General features: G+C 40.0%; 6 protein-coding genes across 7 annotated transcripts; 3 read left to right on the plus strand and 3 right to left on the minus strand.

Annotated features, from left to right (window-relative positions):
- Positions 1-43: 43 nt before the first annotated feature.
- On the plus strand, positions 44-2412 carry LOC141840899 (galacturonosyltransferase 8-like). The gene is made up of 2 exons (XM_074728988.1): positions 44-1476; positions 1959-2412. The coding sequence occupies exons 1-2, from the start codon at positions 67-69 to the stop codon at positions 2232-2234; spliced, it is 1686 nt and encodes a 561-aa protein (XP_074585089.1). The 5' UTR covers positions 44-66; the 3' UTR covers positions 2235-2412.
- Positions 2413-5751: 3339 nt separating this feature from the next.
- On the plus strand, positions 5752-7652 carry LOC141840900 (chaperone protein dnaJ 20, chloroplastic-like). Its single transcript, XM_074728989.1, has 2 exons — positions 5752-6247; positions 7303-7652. Exons 1-2 carry the CDS (start codon positions 5801-5803, stop codon positions 7438-7440), a joined length of 585 nt encoding a protein of 194 aa, XP_074585090.1. The 5' UTR covers positions 5752-5800; the 3' UTR covers positions 7441-7652.
- Positions 7653-8655: 1003 nt separating this feature from the next.
- On the minus strand, positions 8656-14630 carry LOC141840983 (uncharacterized). Of its 2 annotated transcripts, none has more exons than XM_074729098.1 (9): positions 14496-14630; positions 14291-14373; positions 13898-14042; positions 11723-13606; positions 11376-11471; positions 10617-10704; positions 10447-10502; positions 9374-9428; positions 8656-8825 (listed from the first exon to the last, which is right to left on the minus strand). In XM_074729098.1, the coding sequence occupies exons 1-9, from the start codon at positions 14628-14630 to the stop codon at positions 8776-8778; spliced, it is 2592 nt and encodes an 863-aa protein (XP_074585199.1). In that variant the 3' UTR covers positions 8656-8775. The 2 variants fall into 2 exon arrangements, with proteins under 2 accessions (XP_074585199.1, XP_074585200.1); XM_074729099.1 differs by having other exon boundaries at positions 8656-8821; positions 9370-9428.
- A 198-nt stretch (positions 14631-14828) lies between these two features.
- Positions 14829-17597, plus strand: LOC141840502 (large ribosomal subunit protein eL32z-like). The gene is made up of 5 exons (XM_074728503.1): positions 14829-14878; positions 14981-15018; positions 15171-15262; positions 17024-17205; positions 17297-17597. Exons 3-5 carry the CDS (start codon positions 15173-15175, stop codon positions 17424-17426), a joined length of 402 nt encoding a protein of 133 aa, XP_074584604.1. The 5' UTR covers positions 14829-14878; positions 14981-15018; positions 15171-15172; the 3' UTR covers positions 17427-17597.
- Positions 17598-17751: 154 nt separating this feature from the next.
- LOC141837714 (putative lipid-transfer protein DIR1) lies at positions 17752-18072 on the minus strand. The gene has a single exon (XM_074725090.1). It carries the CDS (start codon positions 18070-18072, stop codon positions 17752-17754), a length of 321 nt encoding a protein of 106 aa, XP_074581191.1.
- Positions 18073-18303: 231 nt separating this feature from the next.
- Positions 18304-18719, minus strand: LOC141840569 (putative lipid-transfer protein DIR1). Its single transcript, XM_074728605.1, has one exon. It carries the CDS (start codon positions 18697-18699, stop codon positions 18400-18402), a length of 300 nt encoding a protein of 99 aa, XP_074584706.1. The 5' UTR covers positions 18700-18719; the 3' UTR covers positions 18304-18399.
- Between the last annotated feature and the right edge of the window lie 3369 nt (positions 18720-22088).

Here is a 22088-nt window from a genome sequence, read left to right on the forward strand (position 1 = left end):
TAAGATTATAAATACCAAAGCACAGTTTCCGCTTCACTTCTCTTTCTGGTTTGGCGGCTTCCCAAAATGGCGATCTCCAATTGGAAATCCAAGCGCAATGCTGCCGCCCGTCGCTTCTTCCTCCTTGCCATCGGCATCTTCGCTGCGGCTTTGTTTATTCTTCTCCCTTCCACCACCACGGCGCCGATGGTGGCCGATACGGAGGAGGAGGAGGATTCGTCGTCGTCGTCGTCGTCTAAGAGCTCCGATCTGCAGTTATCTGGCTTCCGTTTCGTGCGTAGATCGGTCCTTGCCCTCGGGCCGGACCCCTTGCGTGCTCGGGCGGAACTGATTCGGAAGCAAGTCGGTGACCACGCGGCCGTCGCCGCCGCCTACGCCTCGTACGCGCGCCGTCTCAAGCTAGAGAGCTCGAAGCAGGCGCGGGTCTTCGCGGAGTTAGCTCGCAACCTCACCCTCCTCCTTGCCGCCCACCGCCCCCTCCTCGATCCCGCCGCGCGGATCGACGAGGATTCGGTCCGGGGGTTCGAGCGCGGTGTTAAGGGAAGCATACGTTCCGCTCGCTTCCTCATTGCTGACGCCAAGGACTTCTTCGACAATCAACTCAAGATTCAGAAGCTGAAAGATACCATCTTTGCCGTAAACGAACAGCTCTCGAAGGCGAAGAAGGCTGGTGCTTTCTCTTCCCTCATTGCCGCAAAGTCCATCCCCAAGAGCCTTCATTGTCTCGCCATGCGGCTCATGGAGGAAAGAATTGCCCACCCCGATCGATACGTTGATCCTCCTACGCCTCCGCCCGAGCTCGAAAATCCCAAACTCTACCATTATGCCATCTTTTCAGACAATGTCCTCGCGGCGTCTGTTGTTCTAAACTCTGCCGTTCACAATGCTCGTGAGCCTTGGAAGCATGTCTTTCATGTTGTTACAGATAGGATGAACCTTGGGGCGATGCAGGTCATGTTTCGCTCAAAAGATTATTCCGGTGCCCACATTGAAATTGTTGCTTATGAGGATTACAAGTTCCTCAACTCTTCTTATGTGCCCGTTCTCCGGCAGCTAGAATCTGCGAACCTTCAACGGTTCTATTTTGAGAATAAGCTAGAAAATGCCACCAAGGACACTACCAACATGAAGTTTAGGAACCCCAAGTACCTATCTATGCTGAACCATTTGAGGTTTTACTTACCAGAGATGTACCCAAAACTGCACAGAATTCTGTTCTTGGATGATGATATTGTGGTACAACGGGATCTCACGGCACTGTGGAAGATTGATATGGATGGGAAGGTGAATGGAGCAGTTGAGACATGCTTTGGGTCTTTTCACCGTTATGCACAGTATATGAATTTCTCACATCCCCTGATCAAGGAGAAGTTCGATCCTAAGGCATGTGGGTGGGCATACGGGATGAATTTCTTTGATCTTGATGCGTGGAGGAAGGAGAAGTGCACAGAGCAGTATCATTACTGGCAGAATCTTGTAAGTTGCCATCTTTCTAATGGTTTCCTTACAAAATTATATTTGTGGTTTTACTTGAAAAAAACAAGAAGAGTATTTGATCAAAATGGAAACTAAATCTAGCCTGTTTTAAGGTAAAAAAAGGTACAAACAAGGCGTGCTCCTACCTTTGGTGACCTTGTCTTCATAAATTCTGCACATGACATTTCATTAAAAAGTTTGGCTTATGATTGTTTATCCAAATTATGATACTAACGTTCACATAAGCGGCTAAAGACAAGTTCTATCTTACACATTTGCTATGTAGTTTACTTTTAACCTATTGTCACTTACCCTATAAAAAAGGGAAGCTTTCCTCCTGCCCAAACATTAACTGATTTTTTTTCTCTGTCAATTCAGATATACTAGGAAAGGATTGTTGCATGCTTCATTATCTTTAGTACCGATATCCCATTGTCCTAAATTTCTGATATTGATTATTGAAGCTCTTGCTGTTGTTGCAGAATGAAAATCGAACACTATGGAAACTAGGAACTCTTCCACCAGGCTTGATCACTTTCTACTCCACAACAAAACCTTTGGACAAGTCCTGGCATGTGCTTGGACTAGGGTATAATCCAAGTATAAGCATGGAGGAGATAAATAATGCTGCTGTCGTGCATTTTAATGGAAATATGAAACCTTGGCTTGATATTGCCATGAATCAATTCCTGCCTTTGTGGACAAAGTATGTGGATTATGATATGGAGTTTGTACGCCAGTGCAATCTCGCAGCATGAAAAGGAACACCTACAAGCAATCTTCTGTTGCAAAACCATAAATGTATGTGCAGATTGTCACCCTGTGATTGTACGTAAGGCTTCTTTCTCCATATTAAATCCTCTGTTTTAGATCTTTTAGAATAATATTTTTCCACATCCATGAACACCTGATGATGCTGAAATCCTCTCTATGTAATGACCAGTCTAATGTAGCATTTGTTTAGCTAAAATGGAATCATATTTCGTTGCATCCTGTCTATGCCTTTTGCCAGTGCTGTTTATTGTGGTGTCGAGTTGCTTAAGGTGCCTTTCAACCATTATCTACTTGCGACTTGTGTAGAAAGTAGAGGTGGATAGTCTGTGTAGCCTGTCAGCTGTAAAAGCACGATCTGATTCATTGGACTTGAATTTGATGGCACATATGATTTTAGCTTGCAAGGAACGTTGTTAGAATTGTTTGAGATGATTCTGAAAATCTTAGTTGGAACTCGGACGGAGATGATTACCTCACCTGCCTAAGATTGGCTATCATATATTAATCGTAGCTGTGTTTAGATAAGATTCATGAATGTAATGTTTGAGTTGTTCTAGTGGTCGAGGTTCATGTCTGATCTGACTTGCTTGGTTAATTGTCAACTTAAGATCTCAATGAATTATAGAACTGATATATATAGTATCTGAATCTTTTATTTGAGTAGTGTATTTGGTTAATTTTGTATTATTTGATGTAAAATTGTTTCCTTTCTTCCCTTTAGCCTTTCATTATCATGTTAAAGTGTACAATATCGAATCAATGGTTGTTATTTTAAAATTTTATGCTTGGATAGATAGCAATAATTAGAAGCACAACAGGTGAAACATTAACAAAAGTGTGCTATCTATATAATATTTCATAGAATCCTTCAACATATTTTAGATGAAGAAGGTTTCACAGGGGAGACCTGGCCACCAACTGAACCAACCTCCCTATTGACTTGATTTTGTAAGATTGATAAATTGATTTTCTGATGACTTTATTGAAATTGTAGATTTGCTCATAAGAGAAAGTAGCCTTTAGTTCCATAAAATATTGGAATGAAGACTTATCAACAGAAACATCTATTGATGGAGTCAATGTTGTGTTTTCTGTCCTGATGGATTTGATATTAAAATATGAAGTTTGTGATAGATGTAAACATGATAAAGATAGATATAATAAATGGTCCCTATCTCTGAAATATTTTCAAAATTTTTTGAAAGGAACTATTAAGTAAAAACATTTAAGTATTGTGAAGTAAAACTATAGGCCAAGTCAAAACTGAATAGTTAATTATTGGTTCATTGTTGCTATCATCACCTGGTTTTGATCATTCCTTCACAAACAAACTCTCCAAGCAAGGATTGAAAGGGAATTGCCCCCGCCTGGTGTGGTGGTAAGAGTCAAGGTGTATTCTTAAATAATTAGAATTCAATTTTCATGCAGGGCACACCTACGATGATTGAATTATTGGTAATATGCCCTCGAGGCATAGCTAACTGAGTTGGTTACGATCGAACAGAGTTGCAGAAGAGGACAAGGGTTCGAATCTCGACGAAACCGGACAATACCCTCCTCCGTCATGATCAACTGCAGTTTCTCGATTTACCTCCTCACAGATGGCATGTGGGGCCGTTGGGGTGGCGGATTTCACCTTTTATAGAAGAGAATTATTGATAATATTACGTCACCATGTCAGGAGTTATCATGCTTGCAAGAATTGGATACTCGGTTACAAAAAAAAAGAAGAATTGAAAAGGGAACCTAATTGCCCCCGAGGCTACGAGGCTTAATTGCGGATTAATTTTGTTTAGTACAAAGATAACCTTGGAATGCTGATTGCAGTCTGGTTGAATGGTAGGGTCATTGGTGCAATCGTCTGGATATTCTTCTTGATTTATCATGATGGGCAATGGGAAATTTATTTAAGGCCGGATCGATCACCTCTAGGATTAATTTGATCGTAAAAATTGAATATTTGAATTATCAATAAATAAATAAATCTGTGTTACATGATAAGGTAAGATGTCTTTGAGTCGGATAGAGATTGACAAAGACAAAAAGGAGCTCGATAGAGCTGTGCCAAATGGAAGAATCATCGCTTAAGAGGAGTATAATGTAACGAGTGTTAAAAATCCTATTGCTCAAACTCACGCTTGCAAAATATAATTTTCTCATCATGGGTAATATATGTTTAATTATCCTTAAATTAACTAATAAGCTCGTTGTGAAATCAACTAAATTATTTATTTTAAAAGCAATTGATCATCTCTTTTAATTGTTATTTTTCCTGGCTTCCATATGCTTAATTTTAATTTGTTTAATTGTTCATATCATTAATTTGATCATATCAAACTCCACCTTTTTGCCATTTGGCAGTTAATGGGATTCAACATGTAAAATATATGCTTTATTTTAATAAATGTAAGAAATAAAACAGTTGGATTAAATTAGAATATGTTGGTTCCCAGTTGCTAAGCAAATGTGAATGCAACAAGATGTAAACGTCTATACTTGTCGTTTTTATGATTCTTTTTGAAATTCCTTTTTAAATTAATTTATTTTAGCCTTCTGACGGGCCAATTAATCTGAAGATGAACAATTTATTTTTATGAAAATTTTTTATCGATTAATAGAGTAAATCAAAAAATGTAAATGATACGTCACTCCGTAATTGGAGCTATCAATTTAGGTTAGGTCTATCGGGTTAAGTCGCCCGTCAAATAATTTAAGTGGGCTGAGTTGAAATTTTATCAATCCATTTTAAAATAGGTTAAAGTAAGCCGACCTACTTATCTGTGATACATGAGTCCGCGACACAATTTTTTTTAATTTAAAATTAAAATAAAAAATTCAATGAATTAGTGGACTTAATCCATCTAAATTGCAATTTAAATTTAAAAATTTCAATTAGAATCATTTAAATTGTAATTCAAATTTAAAAATTTTAATATTTTTTTTATTTTTTCCAAGGCCTCTTAGATTGGATTGGATTGGAGACTTTTTAATCCATTAAATTGATGAGTGAACTTACTTCATACTACCATATAATGAATTTATGATAGATTGATCATATTTAGATTACTCAACAAGTGGCATTGTGAAGAAAATTTGTGAGTTGAATTGGTTTTCTATTCTAAATGATGGAAAGTTCGATCGAATCTTATGACCTAATTGGCCTGCATTGATGACTCACGAGATGAATTTTTTTTTCTTTTTGAAACTTTCTTTCATTATAGAAAGTTCCACAAGATAGGCTTCCACGACGTGCTTTTTTTAATTCTCTGAAAAATAAATATTTAAAATATAAATAATTTGAAATTTCTTTAGCTCTCTGAAAAAAATGAAATAAAAAATTGCCTTAAATTCAGAAGAAAGAAATAAAGATTTATTAAATAACAATTTCTGTAGATTAAGAGAAATGGAATGAGGACGTAGGACCCAAAGTTATCCTGGGGCCGGCGGCGACATCTATTTATAGGAAGGCTCCAGTCTGTGGAGTTGCACCGGCAGCGGAAATCAGGAGAACGTCGTGAGGTTCGAGCGCGCGGGAGAGGAGAAGATCGCGATGAACACCGCAGTGCTCTCCCGGAACCTGACCTTCCCCGGTCCCTCCCCCGTGCCAGCCTCCGGCGCCGCCGCCGTCCGCATTCGCAGCCGCGTTCTCCTACGCCGGGCGGCCGGCCCCCGCCCTTCTCTCCGCTCCCCCACGTGCCGGGCCGGCCCCAATTTGGTTGAGGGTTTCGTTCGGGAGACTGCCCGGACTTTCTACGACCTCCTGGGGGTGCCGGCGAGCGGAAGCGCTGGCGAAATCAAGAAGGCATACAAGAGGCTGGCCCGGAAGTACCACCCGGACGTCTCCCCGGCGGACCGGGCGGAGGAGTACACCCGGCGGTTCATCGAGGTCCACGAGGCCTACGAGACCCTCTCCGACCCCGGACTCCGTGAGATCTACGACCGCCAGCTGACCCGGGGACTGACCCTCGCCTTCTCTGCCCGGCGCCGCTTCGAGGAGGTCCGATCTAGGGTTCCCCTTTCTTGTTTGGCTTTTGAAATCTCGATAAGATTGCGAACTTTCTGCCTTCTTTTACTTCCTATTTAGCTGAATTCACGCATAGAATCGAGATTTTCTTCTTCTTCTTTACCCCCAAAAGGAGATTTTCCTCATTTAGTTTGGTAAAACTTTAGCTACCATAAATGAATAGGATAAGTTTTCAATTTTTGGTCTTGCACCGATGAATTCGATCCCAGTCCTTTGTATTTGTTTGGTTTTACATTCATCAGCTAAGATAATCCCTTTTGTTTCGTGCATCTAAAGTTAGACTTTTGATCGAGTATAATGTTTTTGTTAGATTTTTTATGATGATAGTTGAAAAACTATGTGCAAATCTTGCTAGTATAATTACTTTTGCCCATTAAAACTATATAAAATTATAGGATATATAGAATTCATGGTTGCTTTGTTGCTGAGAATCTGTATTTGAATTGTATCAAATATCAATAGCATAATAAAAGTTCATGCTCTTGCAACATCCAAAGGTGTCTTTCTATATGACAGTGGTGTTTGTGGACTTCTCTCTTGTTTACAAATGCTACTAGTGTTCATATGACAAAACTTTGCCATATCTAGTTTTTTTCCCCCCCAAATTTCTCTACTTTTTCATCAAGCACTTCGTGTTTGGAGTTGCAAATCTCTATAGTTTGTTTTCCCTTTCCGCAACACATGTCAAATAGAGTTTTAACTTCATAAGCAGGGTTTAGCTTCTTGTTCAAAAACCATAGTTTTCCTTAATTTGATAACTGTGGGTTAGACTACAAGGAAAATTTGTTTTAAACTCATATGAGCCATCACGATCGGGCGCACACACGTAAATACAATCTGTCGATGAACATATCGAGTCTGATTGTGTTATGTTTTTCACAATGAAAATGCATTTATCTATAAGCTGGTACTTGTGGTTAGGCACTTAGTATTATTGTTTCATTTTACAGTTTCCTTTAGTTGGGGTGCCTAATTCAAACTTCTTACATGAAGTGATATTCATTGTTATTGTCCTTTATTTTCATCAGGACCTGGAGGAAAAATCAGGTTGGAGAGGCCATTGGCAAGATCAGCTCACAAAGTTGCGGACGAGCAGCATGAATGATTCTGAAGGCAACTTATCGTGGGGTGCTTGGATGCGCAGACGATCGGCGGTATCATCTTAACTAGGGATCTCAGAGTATGTTTTCGCAGGGACTATATATCTTCCAGCTTTTGCCTCCTCAAGTTGCAGCTACAAGTCATCTGTTAACATATCGAGCTAGCCAGGAACCTTTTGTCCTCTTAACTCTGAACTAAATTTTGGGGTGATCAGCCATAACCATGGTGATCTAATATGTAGCTAACTCAGGAAGATGTTTGTTAAAGTAAGTGTGGATTTGATACATCTTATGAAATACTGTAAGAATTTGTTGTCTTGATCATGATCATCAGAAAGTAATGTGATTAAAGAATATGTTTGTCTATTGGTAATTAGTCTTCAAAGGTTAAATCTTTAGCAACAAGACACTTAGCAGAATAATCAAGTATATTTACTTCAACTATGGTGCACCACAGGATATTTAAAAAATTAAAAAAAAGCAAAATTAAAAGGAACAAACTCTGGATGAAAAAAATAGAACTGACGTCGTAATACTAGATAAAAGGGTAAAAAAATAATTAAAAAAAGCAAAATTAAAAGGAACAAATTGTAGATGAAAAAAATAAAACGGACGACGTAATATACTATATAAAAGGGTCTTGTTTTAATGCAATTACTTGTTTTTAATAAATTTAGGTTAAATTAGAATGATAAAATTTAAGAATCACCTTTGACGATATTCAAAATAGGTGTTAAATCAGGACCTTGAAGAAATTTAAAAATTTGAGATTATGTAATTTGAAATTGGAAATTTTTATAAATCTTTAAATTATTTCAAAATAGATATTAAATTTATTTAAATTTAAAAGTTAAGAAGATTTTTTTTCTTTCAAAACTCAAAATGAAAATTTAATCAGCTCGTGAATTGATTCACCTAATCCACAATACAAATTTAAAAATTTTAATTTTTTTAATATCCAGGCCATCTAAAAGCTCTACCTGCACGTACTATAAAATGGACTTACTAAGTTGAGCAATTAGAAAATAATTCGTGTAAAAAATTAGTATAGCAAAAAAGTGGAATGATAAAATGGACTTGTTGAGTTACTACAAAGAACAAATTAAAGAATTATTAATACTTGGGAGTATAATTTAACATAACTCCACATGAAATGATGGAAAACAATTTTAAAATGGAATGCAAGAGCTCATCTGATTGCTAAGTTTTTATTAAATGGTGGTAGAAGCATGTTTTTTGAGCATTGTAATCTTCTTAAGAAAACAAAAGATCATAATTTACATTACATGCATCAAAAGGATCAAACAGAGGGAAAACCAACCCTCAAGTAACAGTGTACTAAAACGAGTTAAGATACAAACAACTAACTTCCAAGTCCAAGTCCATTAGCCATCACTCCTGCTAACTCTTCGTGATAATTTTTCGTCTTTTTGGAGGCGCCGACTTGCTTCCTGATAGAAGATAAATCAGAGATTAGAGGGGGGTAAAACGTGCAGAGACACACAATCAGACTTGCTTCCCAATATAAAGAAGAAAAATTAGGGGAAGAAACTGGTTCGCTTATCCAATTCAGCACCCTGTCAATGTTAAGTTGCAGTGACATTAGGAACACAAAGCAATGTGTGCTTACTGAAACAATTTTTATCCAAATTCCACTAGTGTAAGGAAGTTGGGCAGACTATGTCTTATGCATTCCGGCGTGCTCAAAACTTTGCAATTGAATTAATTTACCAGATATTGCAGTGCCTCTTCGGGACTGAGTATGATCTATCTTAAAACTAAAGCACAAAAACACCATGTACAAGCTTAGATGGTAGTAGTTCCTCAGTTCACAGGGCTAATAAGGAACTCTTTTGTTCCTTTAGGTCATTTTCATTCCAACAAAAGAAATCACGAAAGCAAAATAAAGCAATGATAGTAGGATTATCTATGCTTTGGTCAGAAAAATAAATACAGAGAAATTAGCCTTGTAGTGGGGGAGGGGCGGAGTTGAACAAACCTTCACGAGGAGAACACAACATATCACAACTCTTTATGCCATTGATTGTACCATCCTGCAAGCATATGCATAAGTTGAAGTAAAGAAATAATAGTATCCAGAAAAAAACAGAAGCAACAATCAGCCTTTAGAACTCCGAAATAAACCAATGGTATCCCTACATGTAAGGGCTTTATTACAAATTAGGTTATGGCAATGATAAAATTTTATAATATATCCACTCATACTCACCAGCTTAAATTGAGTTTGCATACATAATAATCAAGTTCAGATTGGGTGTAGATGGCAACACTGACTACACAGAGTTGGAAATTGCATAAATTGTGTCTCAACTAGTAAAAACATATTATGCATATTTAAGATGGATAGTGAATACTCATTTATTATTTTCAGATAGTGGTAGGATATAAGAATAAGAACCTGCAGTGAGTTGGATAGGATTCAAACAGGCAGGTACCTAGATGATGTTTGTGTTTAGCTAGTAACAAGAAATAAAGGTATCTGACCTGTTGTCCTCATAAGACTTACGAGGGACAATGATGCAAATTTTTTTGTCAAGGACAAAGACATCACATTCAGAAATAGAGAATGAGGAAGCCGCCAACAGATACTTTTTTAAATAAGGTTGCAGATAATGCTGCCTTAATAAATTCATAAATTCAGTATATAGGAACGTGCACACCCAGTTTACATCAATCATGACATATTTCTGTTTTATTAATAAGGTTGCAGATAATGCTATCTTAATTAATTCATAAACTCAGTATATCACACTCAGTTTGCTTCAACCATGACATGTTTCAGTGTTAGTTTGTGCATCTGCCATGAAATTAGCTCAGTATCAATGGAATCTTATCATTCATACATAATGAATTAATATTGTATATATTCAAACCATAACATATGACCAGTAAAAACTAAAATTCTTATCAATAACCACTACTTGACTTTTAATTTGTCTTTAACCGTCAAATAAAATGCGACAATTTTTTTGTGAAATAACTCCACTGGGAAGAAAAATTAAGAGACCCTCCTGGCCCAATATAATCAACAGCAAAGTAAACACTACACACCGCATTATAGACAATCTGCTGACACCCATTGTCCAGCTGAGGTACGATCAAGCGACCTGCTAACAATCACAAAGTATGTTACACTTTCTGAGTTAAGCATCAACTTATGAAACCGTCATAAAAACAATGGCTCAATTAACTAAGTTACATAATCAAAACAAAAATATTACCTGATCTGGATCTTTTTAAGTTGAAAGTTTCTGGTAAGGCCATTGCAAGTTTTCTAGCCTTTTCTCTAGTAAGTGGAGATTGTTGTACCTGGGAAATGTAGAAGACAAGTTTAAGGAGATATAAGCTTAAACATAACACAAAAGGATCTAATCAAATTTGACATTGTCACACTTGGGAATAAGGTACAGATATAAGATTCGAGCATACCCTAAGGCAAAAAAGGAAATGACAGAATTAGGTTATATCCATCTATAAACTATTTTCTACCATCAATATATGATAACATCCTAACAGTATGTTTAGTTAGAAGGTAGAGTAGAGAAAAGGCTATTGGGGAGAAGAGGTGAAAAAGCATTCTTCAACTGTTATTTTGATGAAAGAGCTGAGAGAAGAATCAGTTTGGAGGATTCATCTCCCATGTTTTCTGCTGACATTGATCTGCCCAGAATTAGGCAGATGATAAGAGAGAAGCTGATTTATTTAAAAGAGAATATCACATCAGCACATTGGACCTTTTTCCGCCTTTCCTTCCATCATTTCCTCTTTGTAAGTAAACAATGAGATATAGATCATCACCCCCCTTCCCCAAGTAATAGCAAGACTAATGATTTTGTAAATAATTTAAAAGCTGCTTAAGAAAATATCATACATTTATCATATGATGTACTTTCCACCTAAATACCAAATCACATACACTGAGCAAACTAAAGTATGGAAGCAAATGGGACCAACACAAAATATGGAAAGTGAACACTTACATAGGTGCTTTGGCTTAACATTTTTTTCCTCCTAGACGTATGCAATCTCTTATTTTTGTTGCATCCCTCTCCTTTTGAAACTTTAGGTTCCTTTACCTAGGCACCGGTAAGTAAACACAACTTATGAGCTTCATTAATAAAAGCTGATTTGGTCGTAAATTGCCTATGTTCCCAAGATACAGGAAAAGTAATGAAAAGCTTGAGGAATGGCACCGAATCCAATACTTACATCAAACACAGCTTATAGTTTCATTACTAAAAGTTTCCTAATTTGCTTATGTTCCCAAAAAACTGGAAAATTGAAGTAATGAAAAGGCTTGTTGGGTGGCATTAAATTGAACACTTACATCTTGGTTATTTGTCGTATTAGTTAAATTCACACTAAACAGTTCCGTAGATTTATCTTTACTAGAGGAAACCTTGGCAGTAATATCCAACGAAACTGCACATTTCATGAAAGGAGAACGATTTTCCTGTCTGCTGTTTTCCATACCAACGTGACCAATGGCAAATCCAGTTTTCTCTTTCAATTCATTGATCATATCATCACTGGGTAAAGATGATAAGTTCTGACTGTATTTCACATGACTAGCATTCAACTTCTCTTTGAAAGAGTCAAAATTGCAAATCTCAGATGTAATTGCAAGATCCAAAGCAGGCTTACACATTGAGCCACGGTCTTCATATGTAAACGCAAGCTTTTCCTCCTTGGAGATATCTGATTTGTAATTTGGTGTGTCCATTGAAGTAGTTGCAACTTTGCTTTTCTTCAAGACTCTTTTGACTTTCATATTGTAAGAAGATACTGTTTTGACTTTTGAGCCTGACAGCTGGGGAAAGACAGTAGGTGAGCTAAGTATACGCCCACTTCTTGTACAAATACCATCCAAGATTTGATACTTGGGACCCTGGATAGTCGATAAATTTTCTTTTAGGGATGTACTTTCACCTCCTATGCCATCCACAGCTAGAGGTCCAGTTGCTGCAAAACAATGCTTATAATGTTTCTGGGCAGTGAATTTGGTACAATCCTGGTTCTGCATCTGATTTAGATCTTCCTGCCTTTCTTGTTTTTCAGTAGACTCAACAAAAGGTTCCTTTTCTGAGCAAATATCGACATCAAATCCTCTGGCAAGATCATTATCAATTAAAGAAGACTTCTGAGCAACAGGACTCACGAAAGGAATACTACAACTCTTAATCTTTTCAGAGATACTACGGCACAGCTCATTTATCTCATCTCTTGTAGATTTTTCCGCATTTCGTGTGCATAGATCTTTAGGCATTTTGGAGAAATCAATGCATCCTAGCTCACCTTTCACATTTCCTGTTCTAACATTATCTTCTTTGTAGGCTTTAGCCCTTTGTGATTCCAAGATATCAGAATGAACAGAATTTTTTAAACTTGAAAATTTTAGTCCCTTCATTGAAGTTACATTCTCACCCTTCAAATCAGTAGGAGAAAACAAACAATCTGATGAACTTATAGTTTCTAACGCTGATTTACTGGAACAAGGTAGTATTTCTGCTATACTATCTGGCATTTTCTCACTGTGATTGAGATTTGAAAATTCTAAAGATTTTGACAATGGATTGCTCAGAATATTGACATTTCCAGTAGAGTTATTGTGGCCTTCAGCATCTTCATTTAGGTACAGAGAATCTTGTGTGCGAATATTTTCTTCTAGGTTGAGGATGGGAACTAAATGATTGTCTATCTTCATCTCATGTAAGTTGATCACTGATGGTTTTTTCTGCATGCCAATTGTATCCTGGGTGCTCATAGTCAATGGGAATGCATTATTTTCATTCAAACTAGAGAATGCAACTTGTTTATGACAAGTTGATGGACCCTCAGCATAAGTCTTGAATGATGGAACAGAACCAACCATTGTTCCATCATTTTTGTCCACACGCTTACTAAGTTCATCCACTGGCAATGATACAAATTTTTGCATTTCTGGATCCATTCTATTGCTAACAATTTTTTGAAGGGCAATAAAGCTATCTGTCACTTTGTTCCCAGCGGAGCTCAAAAACTTCCGCACTCTACCAAATGAAAACTCTTCAAGATGAACTGGTGATGTTTTCCCTGCACTGTAAGTTGAATCTACAGGGATTCGATCATGAGATGATAACTTCATGGGATTACAAGTTGCTCTCATCCTATAATAACCCTCAATATAATGGTCCCAATCATATGGAAATCCAACCAAGAAATGATTGCACATCTGCACATAGAGTGAGAAAAGGATTCAGGTATGTTGAATTACTATTAGAATAGTAAAAGTGTAAAAAAAACAAGAAATGCAAGACAAATATTGCCATACTTTATATTTCTAGGTCAATATATTATTTTTCAATATCATTTAAAAGTCAATCTTGTACAACACCACTCAAATTTTATTAGCTAAACGTCACTGCTAGGGAACGATCTTGGAGAAACAAGTACAATAACTTACAAGCATTCTGAAATACTGGTCTAACAAGCAAAAAAAAAAAAAAAAAAACAAAGAGCATACCTCAAGTGGAAAACCATTATCTTGTGTGCGTGATTTGTTTATCATGCCATCAAGTAAAACTATAACCCCATCTGCAGCCTCAATAGTATAAGCATCATTTCTTTTCACAATGGGTGCAGAATAGAAGATTCTAGCTGCTTGTTGCCTGAATCGAAGTTTAAGGAATTCAAGGTATAGATATGCAATGATAGGACGAAAGGCTTGCTTCAAGTTATTGGAGACACGCGCGCACACAAAACAGAGACAATTAACCAGAAGGAACCAAAGAAAGCAGCATTTACAGACGGTTAGCAAAAATATCTACTTTACTTTAACCAGTGAAGACAAAGGATTTCCCAAGGAGAAACTACGTTACTAACTCTAACAAAATCGGGTCAGTATTATAGGACTTACCTCTTAGTAAACCCACTGACGGCCAATCTTTTCCCATCGACATGTTTTTCTGCTTCAAACAACCACCAATCAAACAGATTAACCTGTAAAATTAACATCTTTTTTCCGTTATAGTCGGAAGATTAATAATAGAGATTCAGAATCGAAACCCTAACGGGACATCGCCCAGAAGAAATCGAAGCAGGGTAAAGGACAGGACACGCACTACTTTCTTGTCGGTGGCAGAGGCAGGGGAAAATATCGTCGCTGGAGTAGGAGGGCTCTTCCAAGGATTAGAGAAGCGAGCATCTGCAGCTCTCGCCGTCGGAGCCGGAGAGGGGATGTGGTCCCCTGCGCCCATGACTTCTGTCGCGACTTCGTTGGGGCGGGAAATCGAGGTATATTAACTTTTTTTTAATAAGAAAAGCTTGTCAGAGAAAATTTCAATTTACCCCAAAAATATCTAAATTTTCAAAAAAATAGTTCTGCATCCAAAATGGTCGGACTGATGTGAACCTACCAAAACCCTTTTGTACTATAAATAACATTTTCCGTCTTAGGGTTGCAGTCGGGGCTTGGGGACGGCAGCGGTGGTCAGGGAACGCAGAGGTAATCTGCTGCTGCAATTTGCTTTTCTTAAATTCGTTTCTCGATATGCTGCTTGATTATACTTCTCATCCGCTCGGGGTTTCTTTTTTTTTTCCTGTGCAGCGTGCTGCTTGATCTGGTTGCATCCTATTTTGTACCGGGTAAATTGTTCTGTCCTTGACATCAATGGCAATGCATTCTTTTATCGTTGCGAGTGTTTGAGTGGATTGGATGGAGTTTGGTGTTGTTTGAAGGTCGATTGCTAGATATTGATATAGGAAAGCTAATGTTTTTAACTTCTTGTGCGAACCAGAAATGGCCGTCCCTTTGCTCACGAAGAAGATCGTGAAGAAGCGCGTGAAGAAGTTCAAGAGGCCTCAGAGCGACCGCAAGATATGCGTGAAGGTAAGACTGTTTTGAACAACTTCGTGCTAAGTTCGGCGTTCCTTATTTTACTACAAAACTTTCAGCCTATAAGTATTGACAGACTGATGAAATTGATTCGAAAGTTGTACCTTTTTGGTTGATACTTTAGCAGCGTCTCTACTAGATTGACTACCACACTTAACAATGAAAATGGTAGTGAAGAGTTCATTTGCATTTGTAGATATATTGACATATGAGCATGTCAGTAACTCCTCAATTGCCTTGCAGCAAATACAAGTGGTTTTGTCTCGGATTTTGGACCTCATGGCTCAAAATCTCCAAACTGCATAATTAAGATGTACATGTTCCTTTCATGCATTAAAGGAATCAAGGATATTGTTCCTCCTTAGACATGCACAGCATTCTCTTTCCACAAGTCTTAATCTCCAAGCCAGTAGATTATTTTGTATCTGTTCACCATTTCATTCTTATTTCTCTCTACTTTGCTCAAGTTGTTAGGAACTAGTGTAATTGTTCAATTTGCCCTCAGTTATCTATTTTAAAGCTAGTTTGTTACCAGTTAAAGATAGTGTTGTTTCAGGATCTTATGGTGCATTTGGTATGATGAATGGTATGAAATTAAAATGGTTTAATTCCTAATATAATTCCATTCAAATGTTTGGTTGGGCCATTTGAACAAATGACCCATTCCAAGGAATCACTCATCCTTTTTATCCATTCCATAGTTTAAGAGATGATAATATTAATTCCACCTCTATTTAGATATAACAATACTTAATTAATTATCATCTCAAAATTAAAATAGAAGATAAATGAGATGAGTAAACTTGGAGGGTTTGGAAGCCTTAACAAGGTAGAATAAATGAAGTGGCATACCAGGTGCACGGTCAAGATGGACAGATCTGTTGGGTTGGATGAGCCGAACTTCTTTGGTGGAACGATCAAGTTGAGTATGTTGGCTGATGAGACTGATTGACTGGAGCGAGCATGTTTAGAGGACTACTCAAGCCAGGTTTGTAGCATGAAAGACAGAATGGGTGAGTCAGGTGAGTCAGGTGAGTTGGGCTTTGCCGATTGGTCTACAGGATGGGCTGATTGAATAGACTGAGCAGGTTGGGTTAGGCTAGTGGGTCGGTCTAATAGCTCTGGCAGTGCATTTCTGCAGACAGATTGAATCATTTGGGTGAGGCAGGATGTTTGGTAGGATGGACCAAGCGAACTGAGTCATTAAATGTTTGGTGGATCAACCGGGTTGGGTGTATCATGTGGGCGGGCATATGGAACAAACCAAACCAAACAAACTAGACTGAACCGAGAAGTTTAAATCAGTTTGAGGAATTAGACAAGCCAAACAGGTCGAATATAGATGAATATCGCAGTTACCCACTGGCCTTTTCATTTCATTTTATTTCCATTCCAACTACCAAAAGCTCCCGTAATTCATCATGTCTCCCTAACATGGCACAAAATGCAAAATCTGGAACCAATGTTCCCTTTTCTCCGTCAATCAGGATATTGTTTTGTAGCTGTTGTTGTACTTCATTTTGTTCTGCATCAGATATCTCTCTCTCTTAGATATGATAGCCTTTCTTCGAGGGATCTTTGGCTCTTTGCATTTAAATTACATAAACCCACTAGGAATTCTAATTCCTCTTCATTCTTGTAAGTTTTTTCATTCGATATCATTGGTTTTGCCTTTGTTGTCACCAATTATTTTCGCCACGGTATGGTTTTGTTTCTTTTTATTTATTCTTTTTCCCAATTGTCTTGGCGTGGCAGCCGAATTGGCGCAGACCAAAGGGAATAGATTCCCGTGTGAGAAGAAAGTTTAAGGGATGCACCTTGATGCCCAATATTGGTTATGGCTCCGACAAGAAGACACGCCACTACCTTCCCAATAGATTTAAGAAATTTGTGGTGCAAAATGTTGCCGATTTGGAATTGCTGATGATGCACAACAGGTACACTGGATCTCCAAATTTCTTGCAGATATTTGCATCTAAAATGCTCATATGTTCCTGTTTTAGAAATGTACTTCTTAATTTCTGTCAGGACCTATTGTGCTGAAATTGGCCACAGTGTTTCAACCAAGAAGCGCAAATTGATCGTCGAACGAGCTGCACAGCTCGACATTGTCGTGACCAACAAACTGGCAAGGCTTCGCAGCCAGGAAGATGAGTGAGCCATTAGGTTAGTAATGGTGTTCTTCTCGTCACCTCTACCATGAAGTGATCACTCCTGATTAGAGCTATTGCATTTATCTAATACATTTCTCATAGTCATCTTGTTCAATACACTGCAAATTGATAAATTTAGAGAAAACCCAAACTCAGAGAACGAAAGTTTCTGTTAATTTATTTCTTAATTGCCTCAAAGGAAACACAACCAGACAGCCAAAGATATACTTACTTAAAACTAGATATATTTTAAGACTGGTTCTGGGAACCAACGTCGAACACCCAATGCTCATCGATCGGCAACGGAAATTAAGGCCTCCGGTGATCTATTTAGTTGCATTCGGTCGGAGCGTTGAGTTTGCACTTGGCGGGCAGCTGCTTGGCGAGGTCGGGCTTGATGCCTATCTGCGGCAGCACCGGCGAGTCCTTGTACTTGCAGAGGCAGAGGAGGTCCGCCTTGGCCAGCGCGGCGCAGCACTTGCCCGACGGAGGCTGAGCCGGGGCCCCGCCGGTCACGCTCGGCAAGCACGCCATGAACCCCTTCTCGTTCATCTCGCACAGGCTCTTCTCCTCTGCCTTGGCGCCAGAGCAGAGGAGGAGCAGCAGCAGGGGGAGGAGGACGGAGAGCAAAGCGGGCGACGCCTTCGCCATTGCTGATTCGCCGATGCGTTCGTGAGTCGACGACGTTCGGCGGCGATGGAGATTAAATAGAGGCGAACGGTCGATGCCCGTGAGCGCGAGTTGGCGGCATTAGGGAGTTCACAGGTCGATCTTGATCTGAACGAAATTGTAGTTTATGCGTAGTCGATGGACGTTGCATGTGGAAAGTTTTGTAGTGTTTCGTTCAATTTGCGGATCTCAAGGAAGATGAATCATGCAACATTGATTCTGGACTCAAAGCGTTAAATTTATAAGAAAGACGCAGACAAGCACTCGATTCATTAAAGAAACCCACACACACACGGGAACCATAATCGCTCAGCAATTGTCGGGCGTGTTGAGGTTGCACTTGGAAGGAAGCTTGGCGGCGAGGTCCGGGTCTATTCCCAGCTTCGGCAGCAGCGGCGAGTTCTTGTACGAGCAGAAGCACCGCAGGTCGGCGCCCTCCAGCGCCTTGCAGCACGCCGCTGATGGCGGCGCGGGGTTCGGCTGAGTCACTGACGGCTTGCATGCGTCGCTCCCAGCCTGCGACATGTTGCACACTGCCTCCGTCGCCGCTGGCGCTAGCGCCAACAGCATGACGGCAGCAAGAAGCACGACTGCTCGTGGAGAATCCATGGCTTCAAAATGCAAGCAGCTGATGGGTTGGCATTCGTAGTGATTTTGATGTGATGATATATATAGTGCGAGATCGATCGAGGGGACTGATTAGGTTATTTGATTTAGGTGGAATGACGTTGGGTGGGTGCGATGTCACGAGCCTGAATGGTGAATTTGGTTTGACATTTAGGAGATTGGCGGATCAATTTAGCCTTTCTTGGCTTGACACTTTTTTCTTTAAGTTTCCAGCTCGGCCATGTTTCGAACCAACTGCTTGTAATCTTTGATAAGTAGGTATGGAATAAGAAGGGAGTAAATATTCTAATGTTCGCTCGTACTAATTGAAAACCATGTAGTAACTCCCTCCTCGCTCTCTTTGATGGGTGATGTGGTAGGTCTTCTTCGGTCCTACGTGGCGGGGAAGGTCAATAGTTCGCCTTATCTGGTCGGCCCTGGGGTCCACAGTCAGGAAGGTCTTGCGTGGTCATACATGGCCAGGAAGGTCAATGACTCGCCTTACCTGGCCAATCTCGGGGTCCACGATCCCGGCCTCAGGGTCTGGGGCCCCCATGGTCTTAGTTGCTTACCTGAGTCATGGGACCCTATACTCGACCTCCCCGACCAGACTATTACCACGAGGAGTCCCGACACTATCTTGCCCGGCCAGCACCGGCCTTTCGTCTGTCTGCTCGGGATAATGCAGTTACAGCCTGACCCGATGATACCTCACCCTACTGGAGTGTTTCCCGGGCAACTTCTGGTACAGCTCATTCCGATTAGCTCAACCCTTTCCACCTAGCCTGGCCGGGCATCTTGCCCCGCCATCCCGCCACAACACCTGGCTTGCCAAGCTAGAGGCCAATGCCTTCTTGCCCGGCCAGATAGGGCCTTTACCGCTCTTACCCGAGATAATAAGCTCTTAGCCTGTCCTAGGCCAACTCCGCCTCCGTAGGTCGTTCTCCGGGCTCATCTCAGTAGGCTCAGACCCGACATATGCCTCGCTCGGCCATCATATGCTAGGTCGATACTTTCCGTGGTTATTCTCCAGTAAGCCCCCTTTCCCTGGGCCCCCATACTCGACATATGCATGTTGTTCAGCTTGCCCAGCCGCCCGGCCACTCACTTTGTTCCTTTCACCCGGGTAAACCCAGTCCTCACTGGTCCCAGGTACATTTCCCACTCCGACATCAACCCATGCTCAAGTCTTACTAACACCCAACTGCAATACCGATAGCCAAGCGTGCGAACGACCGTGCAAGGGAAGACCCCGCCCACGTCCTCATGTCTAATCCTGCCCCTACGGCTACCTTTCTACTTACAGCTAAACGACAAAGGTGACGTGTGGCATCTCGCTGCCGTGCAGTTATAGGAGTATCGCCCTTGCCTCCTAGATGCCACCCTATCGGTGCAGATGTCAGACTTGTCCAGGCTTGGTCTCCCCGGATACCACCACAGCCTGCCCCTCCTGCCAGACGGAACGTTCTCTTCGAAGATATATTAACTCGCACGCAGGTATTAATGACGGATCCAATCTCTTACATTCTAACTACTACAACTGTTCTTTCACTACTACTCTCTTCGCCGGATCACTGACTTGAGCGTCGGAGTAGCCTGCCGGGATCCCTTGGCGCCAGCTAATCTGTTCGTTCATGCTCATCTTGCAGGTCCCCCTCCTACCCGAGCCCGCATCGGTTGAGGTGACATCTTCTTGATCGGTGGATTGACTGTCGTCAATTTTTGGCCGGAACAATGAGCCTTGTCGCAGTCCTCACCTTGCGTAAATACAAAGAGATATGCCCGGGCAAGTCCATAGCAGACGACCAAACACGTGACCAAAAAGCATAATCAAGGCGGAGGAAAGATATTACTGTTTGGGAATATCCACGTTCAAGAATATCTCAAAAAGATATTACAGAATTAGAAACATCGTTTGGGAACATCCTCATTACTCAAAAACATCTTCAAAAAAAGAACAATACGGCTGAAGAACATTCCCCTCAGGAACATCCTCAAAAAGACATTACGGCTTGAGAACATACCTGTTCGAGAACATACCGTCCACGATAGGAAGACGGTAGATCCAGCTTGCATTACTTTTAATTAGTTTAGCGTGTTTGGTCCACCAACATAACCAAATTAATTGGATGGATCACCAACAAACTAATTGGAATACCCTTGACCTTATGAAATAAACTTAGCTCTCTCGTGAGAGTAAATTACAAATTTACTTAAGCATTATATAATATCCAACTCTCACAATCCAATTAAGATGTCACAATTGACATAGGAGCTCATCCACACCATAGCCCGAGGGCTGCTACCTAATTCTTTAATTTGTATCTTTTCTCATACCTTCTCTCATTGATGACCATATCAGTTGATGCCATAACAAAGCTTTAGAATGCAGAATCCAGCGAATGCTTGATCAAAATGTATTACCATCTACAGCTACAGTGGCACAGCACATTTTCCTGCTCCGGAGCAACATACATAGCCTCAATTTTTTCGCCCGACGGTTCATACGATTGGCATAAGCAGAGGCAGGAAGAGCCCCAAATGGGCCTAACCCAGTCTTAATTTTGAATGCAGCACAAGGCGAAGAAGGCCACCACCTTTTTCATCTTAAAGCATCAAAAAGGAAAATTCACGGGAAGCACCATTTAAAAGTCCACAAATGCACAAAACAAGCATAAGCGTTCCTAATCTGAATCCATAGATAAGACATATACACACGACAAGCCCAATCCTGAGCCTATTACAAAGATGATACCCCTGCCACCAAACCCATCACAATTAACATAGACAAAGCCGGAGCCATTAGACACCAGCTATCCGAGAAAGCGTAGAACAGACCGTACAGAGGGAGGCATAGTCAAAAGCAAAACTCCATGCAAAAGATTGAATCAGTAAATTAACATTGAAGAAAGCCCGATTATCAACAAATATTAACATATTTCGACCCAAAAATAAAAAACCAAAGGCGTAATCTGTAAGACTCTACCTTGAAATTGTATAAGATAATAGCAGAACCAGCAAACAAAAAGAGGCCGAACGCGAAACTAGGCAGCGACAGGTTATAGTAGAAATAACAAGCAGATTAAGAGCTTCTTGAACTTAAACCTAATTCAAAAATTGCACTGCACAATTTAGTAGCCACCGGCTGTCTGTAAAACAGCACATGATTAAAAACACTACGTTTGCTGGGTAGCCACCGTCTATTTACTACCCAAACATATGCATGAATCAACTCGATCATCGGCAATTGCATAGCTAAGAGTAATCTCGAAGAGAACCAAGAATGAGAATCAAGAACAAAAAGGATAGATTAATAAAAAAATGTCAAAGCCGGAGCACGGGTGATGTCTAAACAAACAAGGAAACAACAGCACCAGTGAAAATGGCTGCGA

The sequence above is a fragment of the Curcuma longa genome, chromosome 11, assembly GCF_044706935.1.
Source record: "Curcuma longa cultivar G26 ecotype Majalengka, Jawa Barat chromosome 11, ITB_CL_G26_1.1, whole genome shotgun sequence".
NCBI lineage: Eukaryota > Viridiplantae > Streptophyta > Magnoliopsida > Zingiberales > Zingiberaceae > Curcuma > Curcuma longa.

Bases quoted from the DNA above. Each gene is read 5' to 3' on its own strand.
- LOC141840899 (XM_074728988.1), top strand. From the start codon at position 67: ATGGCGATCTCCAATTGGAAATCCAAGCGCAATGCTGCCGCCCGTCGC. The intron at 1,477-1,958 runs GTAAGTTGCCAT...CTGTTGTTGCAG, and splicing joins ATCATTACTGGCAGAATCTT to AATGAAAATCGAACACTATG.
- LOC141840900 (XM_074728989.1), top strand. From the start codon at position 5,801: ATGAACACCGCAGTGCTCTCCCGGAACCTGACCTTCCCCGGTCCCTCC. The intron at 6,248-7,302 runs GTCCGATCTAGG...TATTTTCATCAG, and splicing joins CCCGGCGCCGCTTCGAGGAG to GACCTGGAGGAAAAATCAGG.
- LOC141840983 (XM_074729098.1), bottom strand. From the start codon at position 14,630: ATGGGCGCAGGGGACCACATCCCCTCTCCGGCTCCGACGGCGAGAGCT. The intron at 10,705-11,375 runs GTAAGTGTTCAC...TACATTTCCCAG, and splicing joins TGTTAAGCCAAAGCACCTAT to GTACAACAATCTCCACTTAC. The intron at 10,503-10,616 runs GTAATATTTTTG...GATTGTTAGCAG, and splicing joins CTTAAAAAGATCCAGATCAG to GTCGCTTGATCGTACCTCAG.
- LOC141840502 (XM_074728503.1), top strand. From the start codon at position 15,173: ATGGCCGTCCCTTTGCTCACGAAGAAGATCGTGAAGAAGCGCGTGAAG. The intron at 15,263-17,023 runs GTAAGACTGTTT...TTGGCGTGGCAG, and splicing joins ACCGCAAGATATGCGTGAAG to CCGAATTGGCGCAGACCAAA. The intron at 17,206-17,296 runs GTACACTGGATC...AATTTCTGTCAG, and splicing joins TTGCTGATGATGCACAACAG to GACCTATTGTGCTGAAATTG.
- LOC141837714 (XM_074725090.1), bottom strand. From the start codon at position 18,072: ATGGCGAAGGCGTCGCCCGCTTTGCTCTCCGTCCTCCTCCCCCTGCTG.
- LOC141840569 (XM_074728605.1), bottom strand. From the start codon at position 18,699: ATGGATTCTCCACGAGCAGTCGTGCTTCTTGCTGCCGTCATGCTGTTG.